Source organism: Notechis scutatus, chromosome 6 (genome assembly GCF_049901735.1).
Source record: "Notechis scutatus isolate UNSWTSFEM ecotype Mainland chromosome 6, rNotScu1.2, whole genome shotgun sequence".
NCBI classification, from domain to species: domain Eukaryota; kingdom Metazoa; phylum Chordata; class Lepidosauria; order Squamata; family Elapidae; genus Notechis; species Notechis scutatus.
In genome coordinates, this window is record NC_142014.1 from 64229657 (window position 1) to 64257531 (window position 27875).

Here is a 27875-nt window from a genome sequence, read left to right on the forward strand (position 1 = left end):
TACCAATATTATTCTATATAAACAAGCCACCAATTAGCTCTTAAATTCAGTATCCTCTGCTTAAATTCTACAGGATGCATGCTTCATTTTTAAAAACCATAGACAAGCATTGATTTAGTATCATGAAGATAAATCAAAATCGAGTATAGTACATTTTCCTGTAAAAACATACCCTGCAAACAGTATATAATGTTCTTATTGTTCAATTAAAAAAAATTATCAGGAAAGATTTAGCTTTTTAAATAGATCATTTAAAATGTTTAGATACTCTGGATATTGTTTGGTTCACAAACAAAAATTTATAGTTTTTATAAACACATCAATGTAATAGTGCGAGAATTTAGATGCAGTAAGCTACTCTAACTTTAAATTTCACGACACATCTATTTGGCAATGTGGAGGTATATCTAAAAACACACATGTATGATTCATAGAAAATTACCAAGAGATCAACTTCATTATGAAAAAAGCTGTACCATCCGTAATAGTATTATGTTGTACGATAACAATCTTGGAAATAACAGCATTAGATTAATATTGATGACTTTTTGGCTAACACATTAATTGAATCAAAAGAAAATATGGAATGCTTCTGTACATTGATTTTATTGACATAACATAAATGTTAAAGACAATTTCTCTAAAACAATATGGACTCTTTTGTTCTTTTCCAACATAAAGTGCTAAGAAACATGGCAGAAAGGCTGGCGTCTTTTCAAACTTGTTTTAGAACGTAGTGTCAACCCCAATAGGAATGGGACAAATACAGCTTTACAGACCATTGGTGGATTCCAGTTTGGCAGTGCTTTCCTGCTGATCCTCCAAACTGAAATGTGAATCATTGCAGCAATCTGGTGTTTCACCTTTAACAGCTAAATAGATGATTTTCAACCACTTCTGTTTCAGCTCTTCGTTATCTGCTGCAAAACTGTGCACAGATTTAGACTGAGTCAATTTGAAACTATGCGGGAGGTCAGCACTTCTTGGGGTGTCATCTACAGCATAGCCCAAAAGTGGAATAGTAGCCAAGGCTTTGACATCCTGTGGAAACAGAAATGGTCACTTTAAAAAGGCAACATTTGAGAGGAGTCCCCAAAAAGAAGCAATTGTAATTGATTTCCAACAAGAGAAAACCAGTGACAGAGGAAGGAAAAGCTCTCATTTCTATCAAGATTAAAATTTACAGATCTGTTCTGACCCAGCTCTCCAACATGACAAACCCTCTGTAGTTAAATCAATGGCTATTAGGAGCCCCAGCAGCCCCAGCAAAAAGTGTCTCTCTCTCTCTCTCACACACACACAGCAGGCTAAGAAGTTTGTCCAGCAGGGAGAATAATAGTTGTCTGCCACACACCTATTCATCTCCATCCCCTGCCTTTTATCCCCATAACTAGGGTGGAGCTTCACCAGCAGTGGTGGCTCTTCCATCCCAAGGATCGGCCCATAGATTTCCATTGCTCTCCTCTCCTCTGCCTCCTGCGCATCTGTCAGGCACTGGACTCAGCTTTTCCTCTTCCTCATCAGCCGCCTCCAGCCCTGGGGGCTGTTGAATCTCCACCTGAGGGCTGATGGATGGCCCAGACTCCTCTCTCTCTCTCTCTCTCTCTCTCTCTCTCTCTCTCTCTCTCTCTCTCTCTCTCTCTCCCTCCCTCCCTCCCTCCCTCTCTCTCTCTGACAGCTCCATTTCCTCTTCACCCTTGGAGCAGTCAGGTTGCCTTGATGGTGACCCTGACTCCCATGCCTCCTCCTCATCTGATCTGGCTGCTAAGTGAGACAGTTGTTCAGTGAGTTTTGCCCCATTTCACTACCTTTCTTGCCACAGTTGTTAAGTGAATCAACTCGATCATTAAGTTAGTAATATGGTTAAGTGAATTTGGCTTCCCAATTGATGATTTCCTTATCAGAAGGTCGCAAAAGGGGATCACATAATTCCAGGACACTACAACTATCATAAATGTGAACCAATTCCCAAGTGTCTGGATTTTGATCACGTGACCATGGGAATACTGCAATGGTTATAAAGTGTGGAAAATGGTGATAAGTCACTTTTTTTCAGCACGTTGTAACTTTGAACGGTTACTAAATGAATGGTTGTAAGTCAAGGATTACTTGTATCATATATCACCCTCTATAAACAGAAGGTGAGGAGAGATACACAATAGTCATAGCCAGTTCTGATTGTTATTGTGTAAGCTCTTCTTTTACATACAGTGGGGGAAGAATACAATTCAGAAAGAATAGGAATGACAGTTGCAAAATCGTAAATGAAAGGTAAGCAGGATATCATGTAACCCTAAGGCTACGATGGCGAACCTATGGCATGCGTGCCACAGGTGGCACGCAGAGCCATTTGTGCCAGCACGCGAACCGCAAGCAAACTTACCTCAATGCGCATGTGAGCGCCTCACAGCTGATTTTCAGCCTGTTTGAGGCCTTTTTCAGCCTCCCAGAGCCTTTGCAGGGCAAAAAATAGGCCCTTCATCACTTCCTATATTTCCGAAAATACCAGAAGTGACGAAACAGGCCCATTTTTCAGCCTGCAAAGGCTCTGGGAGGCTGAAAAAGGCCTCAAACATGCTGAAAATCAGCTGGGAGGTGCAGTGCAGTTAAGGAGGGGTGGGGGGATTGTGCGCACAAGCACACACAATTTTTGGCACAGGAGCCCAAAAAGGTTAGCACTACTGCCCTAAGCCATGGGTGTCAAACTCGATTTCATTGAGGGCCACATTAGAGTTGTATTTTACCTCAGGGGGACGGAATGGGCATGGCCAGGGTGGACATGATCAGCTTGACATCGCTCAGATCAGGGATGCCTGTGGTGGCTCAAATGCTCTGCCAGTGACAACAGGCTCCCGAGCTCTGTTTATGGCTACGATGGCCTCCTGCAATCCTCTGCCAGTGAAAACACAGCTTGGGAGTGCTGTCCATGACCCTTGCAAGCTCAGTTTTTAGTTGCAATAGCCCCCTGCAACCCTCTGCCAGCAACAACGAAGCTTGGGAGGGCCGCATGCAGCCCTCCCAAGCTCTGTTTTTGCTGGCAGTGGCCCTGCGGGCTGGTCCTTCGTTGTTTCCAGAGCAGTCCCACAGGCCAAATCTAAGGCTGGATCCAGCCCAGGGGTCTTGAGTTTGACACTCCTGCCCTAAGGAGAGAAAAGAATTTCACTATGATCTGGCTTCCATTTGTTTTTACATACCTGTGGAGCGCCATACATATATAAAACAAGGGCTTCATGTTTAGGTATCACACACCAAGCCTTTTGCCATGTTTTAGATTTTTCCAAATACTGTAGAAAACTACATATCACACTATTTCCCGACACTTCTGCTGATTCAATCTGTAGAGATAAAAGGAAGGTGGTTGAAGAATTCGAAAAGATCATTCTAATTGTTCATAAATTCTCACATCATAATTGGTAAGGAATAAAATCATAGCAAATTAAGTAACAAAAATGAAAGAGAACAATCTTACACCCAACTGCCGGCTTGGTATTTTACTATTCATGAAAGAAGCATGACATGGAAGCAATGTAATCTTGCAGAAATAGAACGAAATGGAAGAATTGCTGACCTTTTACAAAACATTTAATAATCAATCAGTTCCAGGGTACATTTTCTTCATTTTAACTCAAAGTGCCATTTAGAAGTCAAAAAGGGAACTTTCATAAAGTAGCTCATAACGAAAGGCTTCCCCCCAACACTACACTTCCCCCTACACCCCTGGCTTCTTCCAAAGTGCTTCTTAAAAGTAACTATGTCAAATTTCCACAAAGTAAACAAACTACTATGAGTAAGTTTGCCTCTAAACAGCAGTTGGTTTGGGTTTACTGCACCAAAACAATCACTGGATGTAATAAAGACACTATAATGGGCTTTTAAAAATAGCTGATAGAACAAGCAGCATTGGAAACTTCAACTGAATTGTTAAAACTTAAACTTAAAAGCTTATTTGCTGGATGGAATTGTTTTAGTAAAATCTGCCCATTTCTCCTAAATTTTGTCACTTTTCTTTCTCTCCTTTCTATTCTCTACCTTTAGCAGTCAAAACTATGTCCACTGAAAATCCAAGAAATACTGTCATTTTCAATACATGAAGAATCATGATTGAGGAACCAAAATTAGCAAGAAGGTGGAGACTTTGCATTTCTGCATACAGTGCTAAATTACAATTCACACTGTGCACAGCTATTATGACCAACAAAAATGCTGGGATTTAGCTAGTACAAATTAGCTAGGTCAATTCCATGGATGCCGTCAGAGGCAGCGTATTGTAAAATGGTTTCTCGGCACACAATAAATGAGCCATGTACGGTTTTCTGCATGCAAACAAACATTTAGCCTTTGGCTAGTTAGTTCTCATCAGTGCCTTCCTTATTGCATGCAATTTTTAAAAGTCCCTCCGCAGCCCATTTTTGCTCCCAGGAGGCTGAGGGAGGCCTACTAGGCCCAAAACAGGGAGTGCAGGGGGTGCCTCCCAGTACTCCCCCCACCCACCCCCTGCATGCTCACGCGACCACCCCACGCTCCTCACACCCCCATACATGTGCCCCCCCGCACATGCGTGGCAGAGATCCAAAAACCAGCTGGCTGGTGGGAGGCGCGTGCACAGGCGCAGTAGAGCTGAGCTGGGGTGATGGCTTGCGTACCTGCAGAGAGGGCTCTGCGTGCCACCTGTGGCACACGTGCCATAAGTTCGCCATCACAGCCCTATACCATTCCAGACAAGTAGATGTCCAGGCTCTTCTTAAAAGCTTTCACTGGTATAGCACCCAAAATTTTTGAAGGCAAGCTGGTCAATTATTCTCAGTGTTAGACAATTTCTCCTTAGTTCTAGGTCGTTTGCTTGATTAATTTCTATCCACTGCTTCTTGTCTTGCTTTCTAGTGCCCTCAGGTTGATTCCCTCTTCTTTGTGGTAGCTTCTCAAATATTGGAGCACTGCTATCATGTCACCACTAGTCTTTCTTTTCACTAGACTAGACATACCCAGCTATGTTCCCAGTTCTTTGTATGTTTTGGCCTCCAGCACCCTATCCATCTTTGTTGGTCTTCTCTGCACTTTTTCCAGAGTCTCTATTTTATAATAGGGTGACCAAAACTGGATGCAGTATTACAATATGTGTGATCTTACTTTTAAATTAATAAACCATTTTATTAAAATATTTTAAGTTAATAAAATGGGACAGGCAACAACAAACAAGAGATACAAAGCAATGTAAAATAAACAATAAACAAGACCCAACACACTTTAATTCTTTAAATTTTATACCTCCAAGATTCCTCTTTTTTTCTTTTCTTCACTATCAGTGCACCCTGTTATAATATGGTAGCAATCTTTACAGACTTTGTTCAGCTTATTGCCATCATACTCAAGATGAGCTTTGTAATCAGAACATTTCCAGCAAACCACCTTAAGAAAAATAAGGAAAAACTGAGTTACTTTGGAACATCAGTTTGCTTCCAAACATCATTTCCAAACACCATTTGCCATGGTGAGATTTTTAATAAACGGTTAATTTATTCTACAATGATCGTAACCAAACATGAAATCCATCCAATATTCTAAAACAGGACTCTTCAGGTATTTAGTGCCATCACTCAAAGAATAACAAAATAACAGAGTTGGAAGGAACCTTGGAGGTCTTCTAATCCAATATCTTGCTCAGGCAGGAAACCCTATATCATTTCAGACAAATGGTTGTACAATCTCTTCTTAAAAATTTTCAGTGTTGGAGCCCCTACAACTTCTGGAAGCAAGTTATTCCATTGATTAATTGTTTTAACTATCAGGAAATTTCTTCTTAATTCTAGGTTGCTTCTCTCCTTGATTAGTTTCCATCCGTTGCTTCTTGTCCTGCCCTCAGATGCTTTGGAGAATAGCTTGACTCCCTCTTCTTTGTGGCAGACCCTGAGATATTGGAACACTGCTATCATGTCTCCCCTAGTCTTTCTTTTCATTAATCTAGACATGCCCAATTCCAGCAACCATTCTTTATATACAGTATTTTAGCCTCCAGTCCCCTAATCTTCTTTGTTGCTCTTCTCGGCACTCTTTCTAGAGCCTCAACATCTGTTTTAAATTGTGGTGACCAAAACTGGATGCAGTATTCCAAGTATGGCCTGACCAAGGCATTATAAAGTGGTATTAACATTTCATGTGATCTTGATTCTATCCTTCTGTTAATGAAACCTAGAACTGTGTTGGCTTTTTTGGCAGCTGCAGCACACTGTTGGCTCATATTTAAATGATTGTCCACTAGGACTCCAAGATCCCTCTTAGTACTATTGAGCAAGGTACCACATATACTGTATTCTGTCTTTCTTGCCTAAATCTAGAACCTTACTTCTTCCATCATTGAATTTCATGGATTCCTGAATTAACCACAATACCAAAGTTCATGATAGCTATATCATGAACATTGATACTGTGGTTAATTCAGGAATCCCAAAGTTTGTTTCTGAGTATACGAACATGTTCACCAAAGTGTCATTAGACTTGGGCAGTCAATACATACAGGTGAAACTCAAAAAATTAGAATATCGTGCAAAAGTTCATTTATTTCAGTAATGCAACTTAAAAGGTGAAACTAATATATGAGATAGACTCATTACATGCAAGGCAAGACAGTTCAAGCCGTGATTTGTCATAATTGTGATGATGATGGCTTACAGCTCATGAAAACCCCAAATCCACAATATTACATGCAATCAATAAAACAAGGATTGTACATAAAACAATATCAGACCTCTGAAAAGTATAAGCATGCATATGTACTTAGTACTTGGTTTGGGCCCCTTTTGCAGCAATTACTGCCTCAATGCGGTGTGGCATGGAAGCTATCAGCTTGTGGCACTGCTGAGGTGTTATGGAAGACCAGGATGCTTCAACAGTGGCCTTCAGCTCTTCTGCATTGTTCGGTCTTATGTCTCTCATCTTTCTCTTGCCAATGCCCCATAGATTCTCTATGGGGTTCAGGTCAGGAGAGTTTGCTGGCCAATCAAGCACAGTAATCCCACGGTCATTGAACCAGGTTTTGGTGGTTTTGGCAGTGTGGGCAGGTGCCAAGTCCTGCTGGAAAATGAAGCCAGCATCCCCATAAAGCTCGTCTGCGGAAGGAAGCACGAAGTGCTCCAAAATCTCCTGGCAGACGGCTGCATTGATCCTGGACTTAATGAAGCACAGTGGACCAACACCAGCAGATGACATGACTCCCCAAATCAACACAGACTGTGGAAACTTCACACTGGACTTCAAGCATCTTGCAGTGTGTGCTTCTCCATTCTTCCTCCAGACTCTGGGTCCTTGGTGTCCAAATGAGATGCAAAAGTTGCTCTCATCAGAAAAGAGGACTTTGGACCACTGAGCAACAGACCAGTTGTTGTTTTTTAGCCCAGGTAAGACGCTTCTGACATTGTTTGTTGTTCAGGAACGGCTTGACAAGAGGAATACGACATTTGAAGCCCATGTCCAGGATCCGTCTGTGTGTGGTGGCTCTTGATGCACTGACTCCAGCCTCAGTCCACTCCTTGTGAAAGTCCCCAACACTTTTGAATGGCCTTTTCCTGACAATTCTCTCAAGGCTGCGATCATCCCTGCTGCTTGTGCACCTTTTTCTTCCACACTTTTCCCTTCCACACAACTCTCTATTAATGTGCTTTGATACAGCACTTTGGGAACATCCAACTTCTTTTGCAATTACCTTTTGAGGCTTTCCCTCCTTGTGGAGGGTGTCAATGATTGTTTTCTGCACAACTGTCAGGTCAGCAGTCTTTCCCATGATTGTGCTTCCTACTGAACCTGACTGAGAGACCATTTAAAGGGTCGGGAACCCTTTTCAGGTGTTATGGCTTAATTAGCTGATTAGAGTGGGCCACTTTGAGCCTAGAATATTGAACCTTTTCATACTATTCTAATTTTTTGAGATTGTGGATTTGGGGTTTTCATGAGCTGTAAGCCATAATCATCTCAATTATGACACATCACGGCTTGAACTATCTTGCTTTGCTTGTAATGAGTCTATCTCATTTATTAGTTTCACCTTTTAAGTTGCATTACTGAAATAAATGAACTTTTGCACAATATTCTAATTTTTCAAGTTTCACCTGTACACTGTATACTAAAAGTGCTGTGCACAAATAATATGAATATGTAACTTAACATTATGAATTACACAATTAAACATATCTGAAATAAAACTCTTTCAACTAGAGATTAAAATTGGTACCCTGAAAAATATTTCCAAAGATAACCTAAAACCAGCTGAATGATTGCAGACTGTTATTAAAGGATAATAATTAGAGATTCCAATAGAGCAGAGGTATCAAACTCACATCATCATAGCAGCATCACATGACTTTTTTCCGCTTTGCTAAACCGGGCGTGGGCATGGGCGTGGCCAGCACGTGATGAATCTGGCCCATGGGCTGCAAGTTTGACAGCCCTGCAATAGAGGATCAAATAGCCTATGGCAGCTCAGAATAGAGATCTGATAAAGGACACCAGAAACGCAATAAAATGAAATGTAAAATGAATTTAACATTCCAGTTGTTAAAAGGAACCATTTACAGAAATGTTTCCTGCATTGGCCATAAGGGGGCACAGATTTGGTTCACAAATTCTGAGTTTCTGCCATGGCAAGTGTCAGCTGAAACAAAACAGCATTTAAAAGCAATCACCAGATGGAGTTTCTGAACAAGTTTTTGGCAGCTTCAGCAACTGTTAACCAGCAGATGTGGCTTTGTGCTTACATGCCCACAAGCTCGGCAATGATGTCTCCTCCTTGTTAGTGCATTAAATGGCTCTTTGCATTTCATACACATAGTCACTTCATTGTCTCGGATCCATCTTGGGGCTCTCTTCCCGAGCTCAGCAGTCTCCGGGGAAGAAAAATAAATAAATTGTGGAACATTATTAGAGGAAAAGGTAATTAACTCTCTCTTTCTGAAAAGCCAGTGGAATGGCAGGATAATTTTAAAACTAAATAACAGGTGTGGATGCTACCATAAACAACAGCTGCATATTTAGGATTGAAAGACATTCAAGATTAGTTTGATGCTTTGCATTTTCCCTTGCTAGCAATAACCAAATCCAGTGATGTAGGAAAAGGCAGGGAATGCCAAAGATTAAAATAGCTATACACAAATAAATTCTGCTAGCAATTGCAGGAAAAGAAAAGAGAAATAGATATTTGGACCCTAACTTTCATGGCAGCTGGGCTTCAATCTCATAACTACAGTAGACTTTAAACCAGGGAAAGATATTCAAATGAGCATAGGCCTCTTTATGTGTGCAAGAAGGGGATGAAGAGAATTTCTGCAAAGATCAGAACAAACAGATTAACCAAAAAGACAGCTATGTTGTATGATAATTAGAAATGAAGTCTAAATTTAAATGCTTTTTATGTTTTGTTTGTTGACTGAATAATGAAGAGACTTTTAATTATAGTATATATCTCTCTGGCATTTCTTTATGTCTCCCTCTGGAATTATTTCCATTTTTCCTAAAGAAATGCTTCTTTTCCAAATATTAACTATCCTTTGATTTATTTATTTTTAAATAATTACAATAGAAAAAGGAGTGAGAAATGTTGAGCAGGAAGTCACAGTGTTTTTAAAAGACAAAATAAAACTCTTGTAATTCTTATCATGACTAAACAGTAATTGGAACGAAAGATTTATAACTTATTTCTGCCTGTTAACAATAGACTGTCACACAATATATGCTCGTCTGATCTCACAGTCTTGACTTTTACCTCAATATAATAAAATCATGTACAAATTGAGAAATTGTGTGAATGATCATTTTGAACTGCTTCTGATCATAGCCACGATTTAAAAATCCCTGTAGCAGCCATTCCCTCCACCATCCATTTATGTTCGGAGGCATTTCAAAGATTATATCATACTTTTTTTCTACTTGGTGTCTTTAATTGGTCTTTCTTTAAATAACTCTCCCGCTTTGAGCAAAAGAAGTGTTCTTTGCTCAAAATAACTATTTTAATTAAGTTGGGGGATAATTCTGTACCGTCAATACTAGGCAGGGGAAAAATAAATACAATTCAAGACAATGACTTTGTAATATGAATTCATGCAAATATGAGCATCAAAGAAATAATTTTAGAGAAATCTACTTCAGAGCAAACTGGTTCATAGACTCAACCAAAGAATAGACAGCTCAAGAAGAAAGAAAGTGAGTTGGTAAAGCCCTGGATAACAAAATCCAATCATTTGATCATACATAATAGCATCCCTATAAAATATTGTTTTTTTGTTAGAAGTAATAATTTGGTAGATGTAATAAATCAAAAGTGTCAAACTCAATTTCATTGAGGGATGCATCAGGGTTGTGTTTGATCTTGGAAGGCTCTGGCCAGGGTGGGTGTGGCCAGCTCGATGTCACTTGTGTCGGGGGCGCCTGTGATGGCTCTTCCAGTGAAAATGGGCTCCCAAGCTCTGTTTTTGGCTGCGACGTACTCCTACAACCCTCTGCCAGTGAAAACAGAGCTCGGGAGGGCCGCACACAGCCCTCCCGAGTTCTGTTTTCGCTGGCAAAGGTACTGCAGGCCAATCCTTAGCTGTTTCTAGGGCGGCCCTGTGGGCCAGATCTAATCACCCCGTGGGCCAGATCCAGCCCCCGGGGCTTGAGTTTGACACCCCTGTAATAAATCTTCAAGTTAGTCTGAAGTTGGGGCAGCCTCATTAATTGAAATGATATATAAATAAATACCTTTGCCATGTAGATGACAGATAACATTTTGCCCTGCTAAATTTCACACTACTATCTCTTCTCTCTCTCCTATTATGCCTGCTTCCATCCACCCCCTTCTTCTGTTTCTTTTGGCAAATCAGTCCATCTCCTGGATAGACATCACTGAACAGGTCCATCCATACTGGTACATTACAGTGAATAAAAATAAGCCCATATGAGCGTTTACATGACTGAAAAGCCATTCTAATGGCAAACTAATATGTTTCATGACTTATTTTCAGGATGTTTCTGATATGGGTTTTTGAATTAATCTGAACAGACAGGAGTATACACAACCCAAAAGTTACACTCAACTTACAGAAACCTCAATAGGCATGTCATCGTATTCTTTTGCAATTGCATTTCTGAATGTTTCATTTCTTTGCTGAAAAGCATCTATAGTGCTCTGAAGAGCCTGGAATCAATGAAATGGAGAAAGAAGACCGAGTTTAACATAACGGAAGAGTAAATGATTGAATGTCAGAACAAAATGAACACTAGAGATAGATGCATGCTTGATTCCAGTAACTAACTTTTAAAATCAACAAACGCTGGAAGTTTGATTTCAAAAGAATCGTGACAACAGCAGCAGTGGAATAGCCATGTTGCCTAGTTGCATATAAAGCATCAATCTTAGCACATTTATTGCATATTTGGATATAAAAAGTCAGGTTTATTTACCTTTATCCATTCTTCTTTGTCTTGTTCAGAGCTAAAGAACACAGTTGGAGATAATGGTTAAAAGCATGTTCAGAAACTATTAATAAGCTATAACGCCATTTTACATGGCAAGACATACAAATGCCGAAGCATATAAAAAGGTACAGTACTGAAAACATTAAAAATGTCTCATTGCAAGAAGAAGAAAAAATAATTGGGATTCTGGATTCAAAAGCTGATGCCTTTCAAGCTGGTGCATGATTAAACCTTTGTTCAAATATGACATTTGAAATGGGGTCAGAATGACATTTCACATGTTTCTATACCAGAATAATGTCTCTAATGCCCTCTGCATGTGTGAATGCAAATTCCATTAAAAATTCACAAATTGTTCTGCTCAATTCAGGGCTGGATTTCTCTCCTCTCTGAGCTTCCCTTAAACCCTTCAGAAATAAAGTCATTTAAGGCTGTAGCTACTGGATCTGAATTGTACTGAGAAGTAAACTTTGTCACTACATATATAACATTTTCCTGCCAAATTGAACTCCGCAGCTAAACCTAATCTCATGAACTTGTACACTGCCTAAGAGTGCATTGTTCAAATTGTTTCTAAAAGCAGATCTGGAAAAGAAGTCCCATAGTTGTGGCCAGTAGGTCATTTACGTAAAAGCCACTTAGCAGTTTCTTCTCCATTCCTGTCCCCTCTCTAAGTTGTATGCAAGTTTGGGCTCAAGCGATTGCTTCCATATTAAGTCTTCTGTAGCGAAACATTAACAGTTCCACTGCAGGCGATCTTAATATAATATAGCACTGCCTGGAAATTAGTGCTCTAATGCTTTCAGTTTGCAGAATGGAAGGATTTATTTTACTAGGGCTGTGCAGATTTGAAAGCAAAAAGATGTTTGGAATATGCAAGGATCCGATCGTTGCACATAGTAGCTGCTTTATAGAGTTGCATCCTGATTGCGCCCTGCTATTTCCAAATAATGGTTTTGCCATCAAATATTCATATAATCAAAAGGATACCTATGTTTATAGGAATGCCTACAGGATGTCATATTTACCTTAAGAATATCAAATAAGGAAACCATAAGGCTGTGACTTGCCTTTGCGTTCATTGCTCGCGGAATCAGAGTAACTACTAAGCAGACCAATGGGTCCGTTCCATGATTCCAGACTGTGTAACTTGCATGATAAAAATAAATCTTATCCATCTGTGTCAACTGCTAAAACATGGGAGGTTTAGTAAAGTTATACCCTGGGCAATTTAAGACTCAGAAGTACAGACAGAGACTGTATAAATTGATCTAATCAAACATTAAGCTCTGCTTCTCACAGGGTTGCAGTAATGGCTTTATGAGTTCACCAGGAAGCAATCATCTCTCTAACAAAATGCACCTTATAACCACAAGCATCAATTTCCACTCTCGTGGAATCAAACAAAGACAAGTTCTTCTGGTAAAGAAAATCCTTAGGGCAAACTAATGCAATTTTTATGGGGATGAAGAAGATTACTGTTTATCAGTATAAGGTGTGTACTCAATAGTATAAGAAGGAAGATGTGGCTGGTGTTACAAACATTTACCTAGCATTTTTATTTGTGCTCATTAAAAAGCAGAAAAGATTATGTACTATGGGAAGGACCCTAAAGAAACTCTTCACATCACTGAGACAAGCATCCTGCAATCTACTAATTATAAATAAACAAATGTGACTATTAACTATTATTCCATGGTATTTAATACAAACAGAATTCAATTAATAGCATTAACTACATCTAGTATATTTCTTCAATCTACCAGAAGGACTTATTTGGTATCAATAGTGGAATGTTCCAAGTCATTTTTCTAATTTTAATACAGGTTATTCAGGGATCTCTATATTCTCAAGCAAGAAACTTGATCACTTCTGTTCAACATTTCCATTGAATGGGACGTTCATTTAACCGTACAGGAATGTCTCAACTTATGACCGCAATTGAGCCCAAAATTTCTGTTGTTAAGCAAGGCAGTTGTTAAATGAGTTTTGATCCCATTTTACAACCATTTTAAGTGAATGCCTGTAGTTATTAAGTGAATTACACAGCCATTAAGCAAATTTAGCTTCCCTTTTGACTTTGCTTGAATGGGAAGGTTACAAATGGTGATCATATGATCCCAGGTGCCCGAATTTTGATCATGTGACCATGGGGACGCTGCAACAGTTGTAAGAGTGAAAAACAGTCATTAGTCATTTTCTTCAGTGCTGTTGTAACTTCGAATGGTCATTAAACAATTAAACCATGGTTTTAAGTTGAGAGCTAACTGTATCTAACTATGAGCTGACGAAATTAGGGGAAAGGTCAAACATCAACAAAAGGCAGCTGGGAAATGCTACCAGCATGCTAGCTGAGGAATTCTGGGAGTCGAAGTCCACATTTTTTAATTGCCAAGTTTGAAAACGATGGCTTAAAAACCATCATGTCCTTCATTCAAGAATTTTGAATTTCACTAAGAAGAATGAAAAGAACCAGTGCTTTCCAAATGCAAATCAGATATACGCCGGTTTTCAATATCTCTGTTCCAGGAATCTATAAACTTTTACTTTAGTGTGACTACGCTTCAAGCAAGTCTTAAATTCACTTCTTACCTGGCCTGCAACTCTAAAGTTCGTTCTTTCCCAGACACTTGAAAAGTGTGTGGGTATTCTTCATTGTGGGTTTCTACAATCTTCATACCATCAATGCCAACTCTTGTCCGGACTGTAAACTTACATCCCACTAAGCTGAATTTTGGTACACAGTACAGCAACATGTTATTGAACTGGAAAAAAACCCCAACAATTATCAAAAGATATTAGTATCCATAATTGTAATGAGTGGGTTATATTAAACAAAAACATTCACTTTGCAATGTGAAAATTGTATCTTAGTGAAAGAAAAATAAGATATTAATAAGTGGTTAGCACAACTAACATTGCTACAATCCTCCAGGATATTCACTGTTATAGTTCACTTTCAACATATAGTATAGTACAACCTGAGAGAAATGCTACTTTTGCCAGTATGTAAAATAGGAGTTTGGGAAACTAATTACACATTTCATAAAGAATTAAACCATTAAAGTAATGAACCCATTGTTATTTTGTTTAATGTTTATTAAAAAAAAAAGTTATTTGGTTTTGAAAGTACAAAAATAAGTTTCTTGCCTGGAAGCTGATTTTGAGTGCAGTGTGTGAGAAATATTTTCTGAGAACAATTTTAAGCACAGAAAAAGATTGTTCTAACCACATCTATATTATATGAACTTTTTCTAGAAATTGACTGAGTTGAATCCCACTTTAAATATAAACATGACTTTTAGGAAGAATACAAATGGAATACAAATATAAAAAAAATAATTTCCTCTTCACAAAAGACAGAAAAAAATAGTTAGAAAATACTTTTGAAACTAACAAACTAACTGTTTTCAGTGGGCACATATCAGGCGTGGGTTCACACATGAAAGTCCAATTAAATTGATGTATTGCTACACATGCCTATGCACAGGAATCTTCTCAACTAACAGTTAGCATCTGCTTGGAGCTAAATAAGGATCCATGGAATTCAAGGGGGGAGGTTGGGCTTAGTCTGCTTGTGGCTATATAGGGATTCTAGGCTGATCCCTCTTTTAGCACTACCCCCAGATTTTGCCATTCTTCCTCCTATGGCACAAGACGTACTACTTAAACATACCACTCATTACTTCTCCATTCAAAGTTAAGAGACATAGGATCAAGAGAAGTTAGCCTGGTGGACAATTGCAAGGGAATCCTTTTACTAATCTAGTATTTATTAATTTGAATGTATTAGCATCTCTTCCACACACACAAATGCTCCACACTGCTTTCTTGTAAACTTCCACTTGCAAACCAGGAAGTCTCCTTTCTCAGTATACAAAAATGTCCTTTATCATTTTACCATGTTTCGGCCTTTTATTGCATCAACATTAGTCCTAATTAGTATCAACCATGTTCCTGGTCCTGTATAAGGCTATTTAGGAGGAAACCGTGTTCTTGTTTGGCATTGCTTCACAAGTTATGTTAAGAACAATTAGGAACACTGTACTCAAAAAAGAACTACAGAAAGTCAATTTGGAAATCTTTCTTTGTAGGAAAAACCACAGCACTGAAATAGCACTTCCCCTTCACCTGCACAAATATAGAAATCTAGTGTTATAGACATTTAAAATGGTACCAAGTCAGAGTAAAATACTTACTAAGAAGAGATATCTTTCTTGAGCTGATGTGTTACGAGCAGCAAGCTTAAGTATTTGCCCTTCTTTTATCAGTTCATTTGAAGGATTGACAATATCTTCTTCTTCTCCTAACATTTCATACACCTCTAGTAACTTCTTCAAATTTTCCTTTTTCATCAAAATAAAAGAAATGACAACATTGATGCAAGCTGCTTGCAGTTGTTTATGAAAAGGCTATACATAAGAATCTAGTCATCTAAAGTTCAATATTAAATTGGCAGCAGATAAGGAATTCAAGAGAGGCTGAATTTGGATTGTTTGTGGCAACGTAAGGACTCTAAACTGATAACATGTTTAATCCCACCACCATCACCTAACTCTGCCTGCTCTTCTTCTACACCAACAGCCTCATCAGTTATGATGAGGATGAAACAAGAAGGAGATAATTCATTTATTTATATAGATTGAATTATATTGAATCTATATTTATAAAGATTTATACAGATTGATTCAAAAATTCACAAACATACTCTATAAATATAACACATAAAAAAGATGTATGGTATATTGTGTAGCTACTCTGTTCACTGATAGCAGGTATATAATATAACTTCAAATAGTCACTAAACAAATAGTTGTAAGTCAAGGATTACCTGTGTTTAAATTGCATGGACAACTATCAATTTTATGGATGCCTGTGTGAGAAATACTATTTGTACTAAAATATTACATTTGTTTTCCCACAAGTTCCTACACTACCCACAAGGGCAATTAATGCAATTGCCCATTTGTTTTGGCAAATATGCTTGCTCCTGATTTTGTCATGGATCTTGTTTTTGTAGGTGACCCAATATTTTGGCTTTTCTAATCCTGAGGAAACATGAAGATATAATGGCACTGAAAAAAGAGACTCATCTCCGTTTTTCACACGTATGACTATCGCGGCATCCCCATGGTCACGTGATAAAAATTTGGACACTTGGCAAATGTCTTTATGATCGTTTCAGTGTCCTGGGGTCATGTGCTCACCCTTGTGACTTTCTGACAAGCGAAGTCATTGGGAAAGCCAGATTCACTTAACAACTATGGCAAGAAAGGTCATAAAATGGGGCAAAACTCACTTAGCAACTGTCTTGTTTGGCAATGAAATTTTGGGCTCAGCTATAGTGGTAAGTTGAAAACGACTATAATAATAACTAAAATGCAGATTCTGCAAACAGAAAATGGCAAATACGTTACTCACCATTTTCCGGATGGCACTGTTAGAGTGACTTGCAGCTGTGGATATAATTTCCAAGGACTCTAGGGAAGAAATGGTAAATTAAAAAGATTAATTCTCATTCCCTAATTAATATGTAAATTAATATTTTCAAAGCTAACTTGCTTATAACCTGTATTTAGAAAAAAATAGCTGCTAAGTTCAATTAAATAGCCAAATACTGTACAGCACAGCAAGTTTCCTCAGAACTAGCTTTTCACATCAGTACAAAATAAAAAGCCAGAGCAACAGAGACTTCTTGCAGCCAACGTTAGTATGTTAAACTTGAATATTAAATGGTTATGATAATGCATCTTTTACTGAAATGAAGCATTAAACAAGCCCTTGGCAGAATAATTTTTCTGCTCTGTAAAATGCAAATCCAGTTATTAATTCAACTTGTCACTGCCAGCTCAGTCACTTCAAACTGAAATATGTATGAAAATGACTGCTATGCTTGTCTTTTTGACACTGAATGAAATCTGCAGAGGTCAATTAAAGGCAAGGATATGACCAGCCCTGCCACTATGCTGAAGGAAAACAAATCTTAACCTCCTTATTCAAATTTCAGAAAAAAACAGAGTCCATTAATTTGAGGAAATAGACCTATGGAAAAAATAATAATCATAACGTATATCTTTCTGTGGTTTGAGTTAACAAACCAATCCCTTATTTAAACGTTTGCACGAAACTATTGTGAGCATTCATAGAATGAAATGAATGAAATGATTTGAAAAAAAAATGGAAAACCCTTTCTGAAAACCACAATTTAAAAAGAATATCTTTAAAATTACAACTTGTTAAAGACAACAGCAATACTCATCACAATTTAAAACTTATTCCAGCATATCAGTATGCAAGAAAGTGCATACTGATATGCTGATGTACTTATTTTCTCTTGTATTTCAGCACACAACTGAAATGCAAAAAAAAAAAGAAATAAGATTTCTTTTCATCCTGACAACGAAAGGAAAATGGCAAGCTGTAAGATAGTTCCTCTTTTGCTTCATGCACAATGCCCACAAATATTACTTTCAGCATCTTTCCAATCTAGAGAATCTGCAGGCAATTTTCTCAAATAATCCTTCAACAGCATCTCATATCTTGGGATTCGTTGTACAGGTTCTAGCATGTGATGCTGCAATGTCAGATTTCCACAAACTTTCTGTTTCTAGAAAAAGAAGAAAGAAAGAAAACTGTTGTAATAATTTTGATTCCATGGAATTTTAGATCTCCTAGCTTTTATGAGCTACATATGACCTACACTTTAGACAACTTAAGTTCAGGGGTGGGATTCTACCGGTTCTATCCACTTCTGTAGAACTGGTTGCTATGAAAAGCAGCAAACAGAGAGCATACATAGAACCGGTTCTATGTCTGCTGCTGTTTTGTCCCACCTGCCCGCCTGGGCTCTTACCTGACCTTTATTTCCTGTGTTTTCAATTGCAGCTGCTTTGCACGACACAGCTGTGGTTGAAAAAAGCAGGAAAAAAGTGCTTTTTCAAACGCTGCGCACCTGCGTGCAGCGCTGCTCAGCTGTCCAGGCAGCTAGATGACAATGATATACACGAGCGCAGCAAAATGTAAAATCACTGAACCGGTAGTTACACCAGTCGGATCCCACCCCTGCTTAAGTTTACCATTTCATGGGTAGATTATTAGACACCTATCTGTGCTTCCAAATTGTTTTTGGAAGGCACTATACCATGCAACAAAATGAAATGCTATTGACATGGTTTTGTGTGTATGTTGTGTGTGTGTGTGTAAAATGAAATAATTATTTCTCACACTCACACTCACACACATACCACATACACATATATATTACCTGAATATCTTGAATAATGGATTTGAAACAAGGGGATCTCTCAGTCCAAGTTTTCACCAGCTCCATTGCATTGTCAAAATTTTTCACATATTCTCCATACATCTTGAGAAAAGGAGCCAGTTTCTGCAGAATATCACTGATTCTGGGGTTGGTGTCCCTAAATAGGAGGAAAAAAGCAGCAACACATGAATAATGTGTTAAAAGTCAAGTAATACTAACCATGGGCCTTTTAGTACTGTAAATTCTTTATTAGTTTGTCTTCCATAATGCCTATTTTTGCGTGACAATCATAATCTAGCCGAAGGATTTTCAGACTCAAATTCATATTCTCAAATGTAATGATTATAATTTATTTTAGTGAAAGCCTATCATGAAACGCACTCATCTTATTAATTAATTAATTAGCCTCCCACAGTAGAACAGTAGCCTCTAATTGTTCAGGAGCCAATGCCTATATTTTATGAAAGATTTTATCTGCCACAATGATCATTCGTAAGGGAGACACAAGTTTCAAAGTTCTAACTAATATTCTACAACAGGAAAAATTACACAAGGACAATCTGTACAGTCATCCCACCTCTATATTTTTCCATCCAATGGATACTGGGATTGGTGAACTGACCAGGATTGAAGTATATGACCTAGTTTTCAATTGAGAGAAATTTGGATGACCAAGGGAAGAAGTAAAAAACAAAAGTAGGTGTGTTCTACTTAATTTTAAAAAATAATAAAAATCTTGCTGCTGAAAATAATCAACTTGTTTTGCTATTGAGAACTTTGACAGTTGAATTCAGAGGGGTATATATGGATTATGGGCCCACAGGTTTTCCACCCCATGCTAAGAAGGTTTGGGAACAGAGTTGCCATGTATCCCTTTCTTCCTAAAATCTGATCTGGGGAAAATTAGTGCTTGATTGTAATTATCAACTACACCCACTCAGAAAAATATGATTCTGAATAATGTTTTTTTAATGAAGCAAGCCAAAAAGCAATCTGGGCGTATGAATCTTAAACCACAATTAAATTTAACATCTGTCTTAATTCCACACACAATCAAAAAGCAGAAATAAATGTCAGAATTTCTTGTACAATACACAGTGAGAGGGGAGTTAAGATTTGGTTGATTCTGAAAAGGCATTGAGATAACAGCAGATCTTTTACAATCAGAAATCCTTTTGTTTCCTATCCTAAAATCAGTATTAATTATTGCAAAATCATCATGAATCTTTTTTATTCTACAAATACAGATTGATCTCACCCTGCTCCAAAATTGCAATCCATATATTTTTGATATCTGCACATATGGAAGGACAAGTTTTAAGGCAAAGGGATATTATACTTCCAGTTTTTTTTTTCACAAAGAATCTTTAAGGATCTCAATTACACAAGGTAAAATGCTTCTTTGGGTTCCCCTTCTATGGGGGGATGATGTTCATGTTATTTTTCAAACTGTCCTTCAACAATTTACAACCATGCTTACCATTCCTGCATTCTTTTCTCAAGCTCAGGTAGCAAGAACTGACTATGGAACTGATTTATGGATGAAATATTGGAGAATATTTTATTAACAACTTCAGCTGGAAATGATCCCCGGTTAGCTTCATCCATTAGTTTGCAATAAAAGACCTGCAAAGAATGGAAGTCAGAGACACGCATAAATGCATTCCTGCTCCCCTCACGTTAGCACAAGATAAAAGGTCGCTGTTGTTTATTGGTATATTAGGTAATCCATAATAAAGTTTTAACAATCCCCTGTTATAACCTCTCTTTGTTTTAATGAGGCAATACAGAGCTAGCTCCTATTCTTGCCCTTCAGAATGGTTTCTCTGCAAAGCAAAGCTGTGCAGTGCAAAGACATAAATGGATTTCAGAAGTAATGGGGGCACCCATGTTGCACCCCTGTGCATTTTCTTAAAGTACCTGCCTCCTGTCATAGAAAAAGTTGCTGACAGATACTACATTCACATATCCAAAGAACCTTTTTCTGCTGTGAATCTAAAGCACCACACTGTGAAATGACCTTCAAACGTGTCAGTCTTTATTCTAGGAAAGCTATGCAATCTTCTGAGCCAGCAGATTTTTGATGTATGTACTGTTTCTTCCTTCTTCTTCTTCTTTTTTTTTTTTGCCTTTCCTTCCAAACTCATCTTCCCTCACATTTGCTGCTCATTTAAGTCAAAATATTCACTCCCATGTTACACTGATGAGCCATCACATCAAACCTTCTTTGCATTCCATTTTTACTGAACACAGAAACAGATTGACATAACAACCTTTACTTGCTCTTTATTTCGTTATTTGATTTATATACTTGCCCATCTTACTTTTACAAGGCCCTCGGACATATCATATTACACAGTTTTGAGTGACTGAACTGATTTAGGGCAAGGGTGTCAAACTCAAGGCCTGTGGGTTGCTTAGATCTGGGGGGCAGGGCCACCCTGGAAACAGCGAAGGACCAACCTGTGGTGCCTCTGCCAATGAAAACAGAGCTTGGCCCTCCCAAGCTCCGTTTGTGACTGGGACGGCCTCCTGCAGCGCTCTGCCAATGAAAACGAAGCTTGCAAGGGCCACATGCGCTCCACCCACCGAGCTCCATTTTTGCTGGCAGACACTGCAGGAGGCCATCCCAGCTGAAAGTGGAGCCTGGGGGACACACACACACCCCCCCAGCTCTATTTTCACTGGTAGAGTGCTAGCAAAACAAACTACTAGCAAAAGTGGATCTCCCAGCCTTACCAGGGCCACCACAGGTGTTCCTGACACGAGTGATGTCAAGCTGGCCATGCTCAGCTAGCCATGCCCCCCTGCCCCTCCAAGGTCAAACACAACCCTGATACGGACCTCAAATGAAATCAAGTTTGACACCCCTGGTTTAGGGTTTCCTGCCTGAGCAGAGGATTGGACTAGACAACCTCCAAGGTCCCTTCCAATTCTGTTATTCTGTATTCTGAATGAGTAACGATTTACTGGCTGGCCAAATTGGGATAAATAAATGCCTTAGGATCCCTTATCGCTTCCTTCATAAGACCACCACAAGACCTGACTGTAGATAGCCTTGCTATCAGCTTGCTAAAAGAAGTTAACCTAACTACAAAACAGGAGCAACATGCTTTATCTAGATTTGGAGGCTGTATAATTATAATCTTAGCAATAATACAAAAGGACTTTGTGTTCTTTTAGGATTTTTTTTGGGGGGGTGGGGGGTGGAATTTGTAACTTTAATTCTGCTTAGCTTTTCAAGAACATAGTCTACTAAAGGCTGACATTTGTTGTGACCAACCTATAGTGGAAGATGAAGATTTTTTTTATGATATAAAATGAATTCCACTTCTCGAATAATTGTCATTAACCAATTACATTTGAATCCAAAAATATTTTTCTGCCAAGGGAAGTTTCAAGCTATTTTTTGTAGTTGTTTAACTCTGGAGAAACGTGGTGGAATGGAATGTGCAACCTCGAGACTAATTCTTATGTAAACCAGAGTTAACCTTCATGTCAAAATACAGCCTTAACCTCAATCTTTACAAAAACCTTAAGAGTGTATTTTTCTGCCAATATTACTAAAGAGTACAAAATTATAAATTTAGGTCCTGTTCAGTGTACATGGCCATGCATTGGAACACAATGTTGCTAGTTTCTGGCAACATGTTTAATTTGTACACACATTTTAAACCTTGTATTTTGTACCTTAATGTCAAATAGTATGCCTTATTTTAATTGTGATGCTTTTGACATGAATAAACAAACAATTCAGGTCTAATAAACCAACAGATTTGCAATTAGGAAATTGATTTCAGTGATGTAAAATTTCCTTTTTAGTAGTCTATTTAGATTCCTGGTGATTTTATGGGCACATCTATCTAGTTTTCCTAGAATCAATACAGAAGTGATTTGCTACTGCTGCCTTCTGGGATTTTTAAAAAAAAAACTTCCCGTCTAGCCTGAAGCTCAAAGATTTGCTAGTAGTTTTCCATCCAAGTATAGTCAGGTCCACCCAAGATTAGGTTTTTAAGATGATCCAAAGTCAACTGGGTGTTGCCACACAGCTGCTCTATATTATGTTTTGGAATTTTGGAAAATATAATATAAATTTATAGCTTCTTTAAAAGGGCAAAATGTAGGAACACAGAGTAACTTGCTCACATGCCTCAATATTTTTTAATATGGCTTGCAAGTACCATTTGCTTACACGTTCTCTATAAAAGACAAAATATAGGGCTTAGTTTAGGGAAAAATTTTAAAAAAAATCACAAGCATACTTCAGGGGTCCATGTCACCTCCTTTTCTCTTCAACAATTTCAAAGAGGCTAAGCAGGTATGTTAGGGCTAACTCACAGAATCTCCCAAATCTAGCAGCTCTATAGGGTGCAGTTTGAAAAAGACTTCATTAAACTATGGTTGGCTAAAAACAAGCAAAGAAGCAATTGAAGAGAAAGACAGGTGAGTAAAAGTAACTGGAGAAAATCAGCAAAGGTGTCAGAAATTTGAAATGAGAGTATCAGTCAAAGGTAAAAAGTTTTGGACAGGACTCGGAGAATGAAGTATTAGGCAAAAGACAAAAACTTTTAATGGGAAAGGCAGGAATATGAGAAAATGACAGGTGAGGTACATGGGATAAGATTGATGGGTATGCTGAAACAAGGATAGAAAGATGAACTGCGAACAAAACAAAGAAAGATGGACTGTTAACAAAACAAAGAAGAAAAACAGAATTCGGCCTGAAGCATAGGGACAAAGTAGAATCCTGTATTATCCACAGGGGTGGGATTCTACCAGTTCGCACCTATTCGCTAGAACCAGTTGTTAACATTCCAAGCAGTTCGGAGAACCGGTTGTTAGAAGAAATTACTGGCCTAATCCTGTAAGGAAGGCAGGAAGGAAACATTCTGGTGTTGCTTAAAGAAACTGCCTCTCTGTTAACCCTTATTACGTTCTTGGCAGGACTAGACTTTTTGTCTCAGAAACGTCTCTGGAGTTTTTCCCCCCTCCTTTGCTGGTACTTTGCTTGTGTAGAGTGACCATTCAAAGTTACAATGGCACTGAAAAAAGTGACTTATGACCATTTTTCACACTTACGACTGTTGCAGCATCCCCACAGTCATGAGAGGCGAGGTGAGGAAATGCGTGCCTCGATGTGAGTGATATTGAGTTGACCATGCCCAGCCAAAAACATGACCACCAAGCCACACCCACCAACATAGCCACACCCACAGAACCGGTTGTTAAAAAATTTGAATCCTACCCCTGATTATCCATGAGATGTTAATGAAAAGATAAGGCAGCTCCAATATTGCAAATTGATGACAGGCACTAATCTGAACTTGCCAGCCAAATACTCAGTTTAAAAGTTTCTAATATGGTATTCTTTTAATTATCAATAGCAATAGCACTTAGACTTATTTACCGCTCCATAACGCTTTACGGCATTCTCTAAGTCAGTGGTCGCCAACCAGTGGACCGCGGCCTACTGGTGGGCCATGAGAAAATTTTGGTGGGCCACAGAGAAATCTCACCCCCAGAGCACTCCCCCAAAGCAATTAATCCAGGCTGCGCAGAAACACAAGGCTGCACAGCCCACATAGCTGGCAGGAACCCTCCTGCCCACTCGCTCCTTACCCGGTAAATTTGCCTGCTAAATTTCTATTTTTCCTTTTTCCCACCATCATCTGTTCTGCTGTGCCGGGAGATTTAGATTATCTAGGAAGCAGGAAATGGTTGTATTTCTTGCTTTCTAGCTAGTCTTTAGATCTTCGGCTCTGCTTTTAAGCACAGCCAAACCTCCCTTAGGACTGAAGGTTTGCTTGCAAGCAAATTCAGTGCAGACTCACAGCAAGCAAATTTGAGAGACTGAGCTAACCAATGGCAAATAGATAGACCACTGAATGATTCTGTGAGCAACTCAATCTGCCTGCTTTGCCTGATTTTGGGTAAAAGTTGCTCTTTTTTAAAATAAAAAATTCAATATTTACATGCATGGTGTGTTGTGAGTTAATTTTGTGAGTTTGCTTGCAAGCAAATTTTATGTGACAGACTGAGCTAGCCAATGGCAGATAGATGGATTTCTGAATGAATCTGTGATTCTGCGAGCAACTCAATCTGCCTGCCTGCTTTGCCTGATTTTGGGTAAAAGTTGTCCTTTTTTTATAAAAAAATTCATTATTTTTATAAATATTTATAATATTTACATACAAGCCATGCCCAGCCAGTCACATGACCACCAAACCACACCCACAAATTAGGCCACACCCACAGAACCAGTTAGTGGTCCCTGGGATCTAAAATTATGAGTTTGGTGGTCCCTGAGGTCCAAAAGGTTGGTGACCCCTATTCTAAGTGGTTTACAAATGTCACTATATTTCCCCCCAAAATCTGGGTCCTCATTTTACTGAGTTCAGAATGATGGAAGGCTGAGTCAACATTGAGCCGGTCAGGACTGAACTCCCTGGTTGTGGGCAAAGTTAGCCTGAAATATTGCATTCTAACCATTGCACCACCAGGGCTCTTAAATTAGGTACCTGCTTGCTTTTATAATAATATCATTTTGTTATTAATTTGTTCTGTTTCTTTGGCTGCCCACTCCCAGGCTTGTAAATCACTTCACAGCAAAGCAGCTCCTTATTAAACTGAAAGGAATTGCATGCATTAGTGCAGCCAACAGCTACAGTAAGAAGACAGTAGTCAAAATAAACCACTAGAAATTTAAAGGTAATAAGATATGTCTAATTTCTATTCCAAAACTGGCAACCAAACTTGATTGCAGGAAATACGACTTCAGCAATAGGTGGTCAATGTCTGGAATACTCTACCTGACTCTGTAGTTTCTTCCCAAACCCCAAAAACTTTAACCTTAGACTGTCTACTATTGACCTCACCCTTTCCTAAGAGGTCTGTGGGGGCGTGCATAAACGCACCAACGTGCCTACCCTCCCTGTCCTATTGTTTCTCTTATTCTTCTTTTATTTTTCTTATATGTACCCATTTCATGTATTCACAACTATGTATACACTTATACTTATTATCTTGTAAACAATTGGCAAATCAAACAAACAAACAAATAAATAAATAAAATAAACTCTGCGGTGCTTCTTATATTTCGAATCAGAGAGAAAAATCCAAATCAACACAAAAAGAAGCTGGTAAAGATTTTTTTAAAATATTCAAAACTCAATTTATGGTCTAATGACCGAAGAAAGGGGGGAAATAATTATGCAAAGAACGAAGCTGAGAAGGCAAAACAAAAGACAGACTCCCATGATGAAAAATGTTCAGATTCAGTATTGGGTTGCTGAGAAAAGTTATACTGTAAACAAAAAGAACAGGCTAGTGAATCAGGAGAGCAAAACCAACCCTCGTGGGCTGTGTGACATTTAAAATTTTTGGATTGTGGAATTTAAATGGAACTTTATTCTGATGGGATATGAGTAATTCTTAATTATTTTGTAGTTAGTCATCATTTCAACTGGGAGATGAACATGAATTTTCTCTTTCTTAGTTGCAAATTAAATGGTGGTTTAATTTTCTCGTGGGTATTAGGAGTGACCAATAGCCATAGGCTGGCGTTTGCCAAAGGAAGAAAATGGACCCCATTTGCTGAGAGAGAGAAAATGAGACAGTGGAGGAAATATTCTTGATAACTCTTCTCTTTTCGATAGAGAAAGAATGGCACAGGAAGATGTAATCTAAAACATTAATTTCCCATCTATGGCCCACAAGGATATGTGCTTGTACAAATTTACAAATATACATGAACAATATCTTGAGAAATCATTAAATATTGTCCAATATCTTGGCAGTAATTTCAGTATCTCACAATTTGGCCATTTCATCAGATTCCACTAAAAATGAATTATTATTTAAATTAGGACACCTGCAAATTCCATTGGCAGCACAGGTTTGACACAATGCCTTCTATATTACTGACTCTGGAGTTGAGTGCTGATCTTCAAAAGCTACTGATAATAATGTAATAATCCAGGATTATTACATTAAAGGAAAGGAAAACGCTGGTAGATAATAATACATTTATGAAGATGGAAGAATGAAATGATTGTGGAATGCATAGCATATTTCAAAGAGTGATATGTAGATGTTTGGAGACTGTTTGAGAAAATAAACATAACATGCTTTAGTTTTAGTCTTAATCCAAGCTAATTTCAAAACAGATTCAGATAAAAAGCGTTCCTGTACATGACTTATTTCATACATAACTCTAAGACCAGGTTTTCAATGTATTATGGATTAGTATTGCATGTGACTCAAGCAAAAGAATTTCTTCTTATACAGAATTAAAACATTTCTTCACACACACAAAAATAAGGAGGTGGAAAAAACACTTACCTGATCCAAGAGTGCCAGTCTACTCACGTAAGCTCTTTCAGTGTGCAAAAGCTCATTTGCAATTTTGTAACATTTCTCTTCATTTGTTTCCTGGAAATGCATGCAATTTTATATTTAGAAGAAAGCTTTAAAAACATACTGTATTTTCTGTATTATAAGATTCTCCAGACCATAAGATGCACCTAGCTTTTGGGGAGGGGGAAAAAAAAAAATCTGCCTCTGCCTCCCAGCAATTTGTCTCCTTGCAGCAAGCAGCCCGGTCAGCTTCAGCACAACCTGATTTAGTACGAGTAGCTGATTGGCAGTTGGATCAGCCTCCCAAAATGCTGCCGATCAGCTGTTCCAGGCTGCAGGGATCGGCGCCACCCATCGCCACCACCACATATCGCCGCTTTCGCATGCCCCATTTTCAGTGTCCTCACACCCCATTTTTAGCCTCCGAGCATCCAGTTTTTGGCAACTGCGCACCCCATTTTTGGCCTCCACATGTCCCATTTTCAGGTCATTTCAGGTGAATGGCGAAGATGACGATAGGCAGCGGGCTGAAAATGGGGCACGTGGAGGCTGAAAACGGGATACACAGAGGCCAAAAATGGGGCACATGGAGGCAGCGATAGGTGGCGGCAGCAATGGGCGGTTATGGCGGTGATCCCCGCAGCCTGGAACAGCTGATAGGCGGTATTCTGGGAGGCCAATCCAACCGCCAATCAGCTGCTCGTGCTAAATCAGACTGTGCTGAAGCTGACCAGGCTGTTTGCTGCAAGGAGGCAAATTGCTGAGAGGCAGAAGCCGGAGGTGGGGGCTGGTGGGTGGGCGGGGCTTCGACAACATT

The 27875-nt window shown here is 38.7% G+C and overlaps 1 protein-coding gene across 7 annotated transcripts in view; it reads right to left on the bottom strand.

Moving 5' to 3' along the window:
- Positions 1-588: 588 nt before the first annotated feature.
- Positions 589-27875, bottom strand: part of FGD4 (FYVE, RhoGEF and PH domain containing 4) — a 124338-nt gene continuing 97051 nt past the window's right edge. For all 7 annotated transcript variants that reach the window (XM_087968541.1, XM_087968545.1, XM_087968548.1 and 4 more), the window contains 13 exons: positions 27044-27133; positions 20184-20329; positions 18704-18860; positions 17908-18046; positions 16861-16919; positions 15639-15785; positions 14032-14204; positions 11425-11455; positions 11063-11158; positions 8745-8870; positions 5266-5406; positions 3195-3335; positions 589-1041 (listed from right to left, as the gene is read on the bottom strand). In XM_087968541.1, coding sequence (XP_087824667.1) covers positions 772-1041; positions 3195-3335; positions 5266-5406; positions 8745-8870; positions 11063-11158; positions 11425-11455; positions 14032-14204; positions 15639-15785; positions 16861-16919; positions 17908-18046; positions 18704-18860; positions 20184-20329; positions 27044-27133 — 1716 coding nt within the window. In that variant the 3' untranslated portion in view covers positions 589-771. The remainder of the gene's footprint in view (positions 1042-3194; positions 3336-5265; positions 5407-8744; positions 8871-11062; positions 11159-11424; positions 11456-14031; positions 14205-15638; positions 15786-16860; positions 16920-17907; positions 18047-18703; positions 18861-20183; positions 20330-27043; positions 27134-27875) is intronic.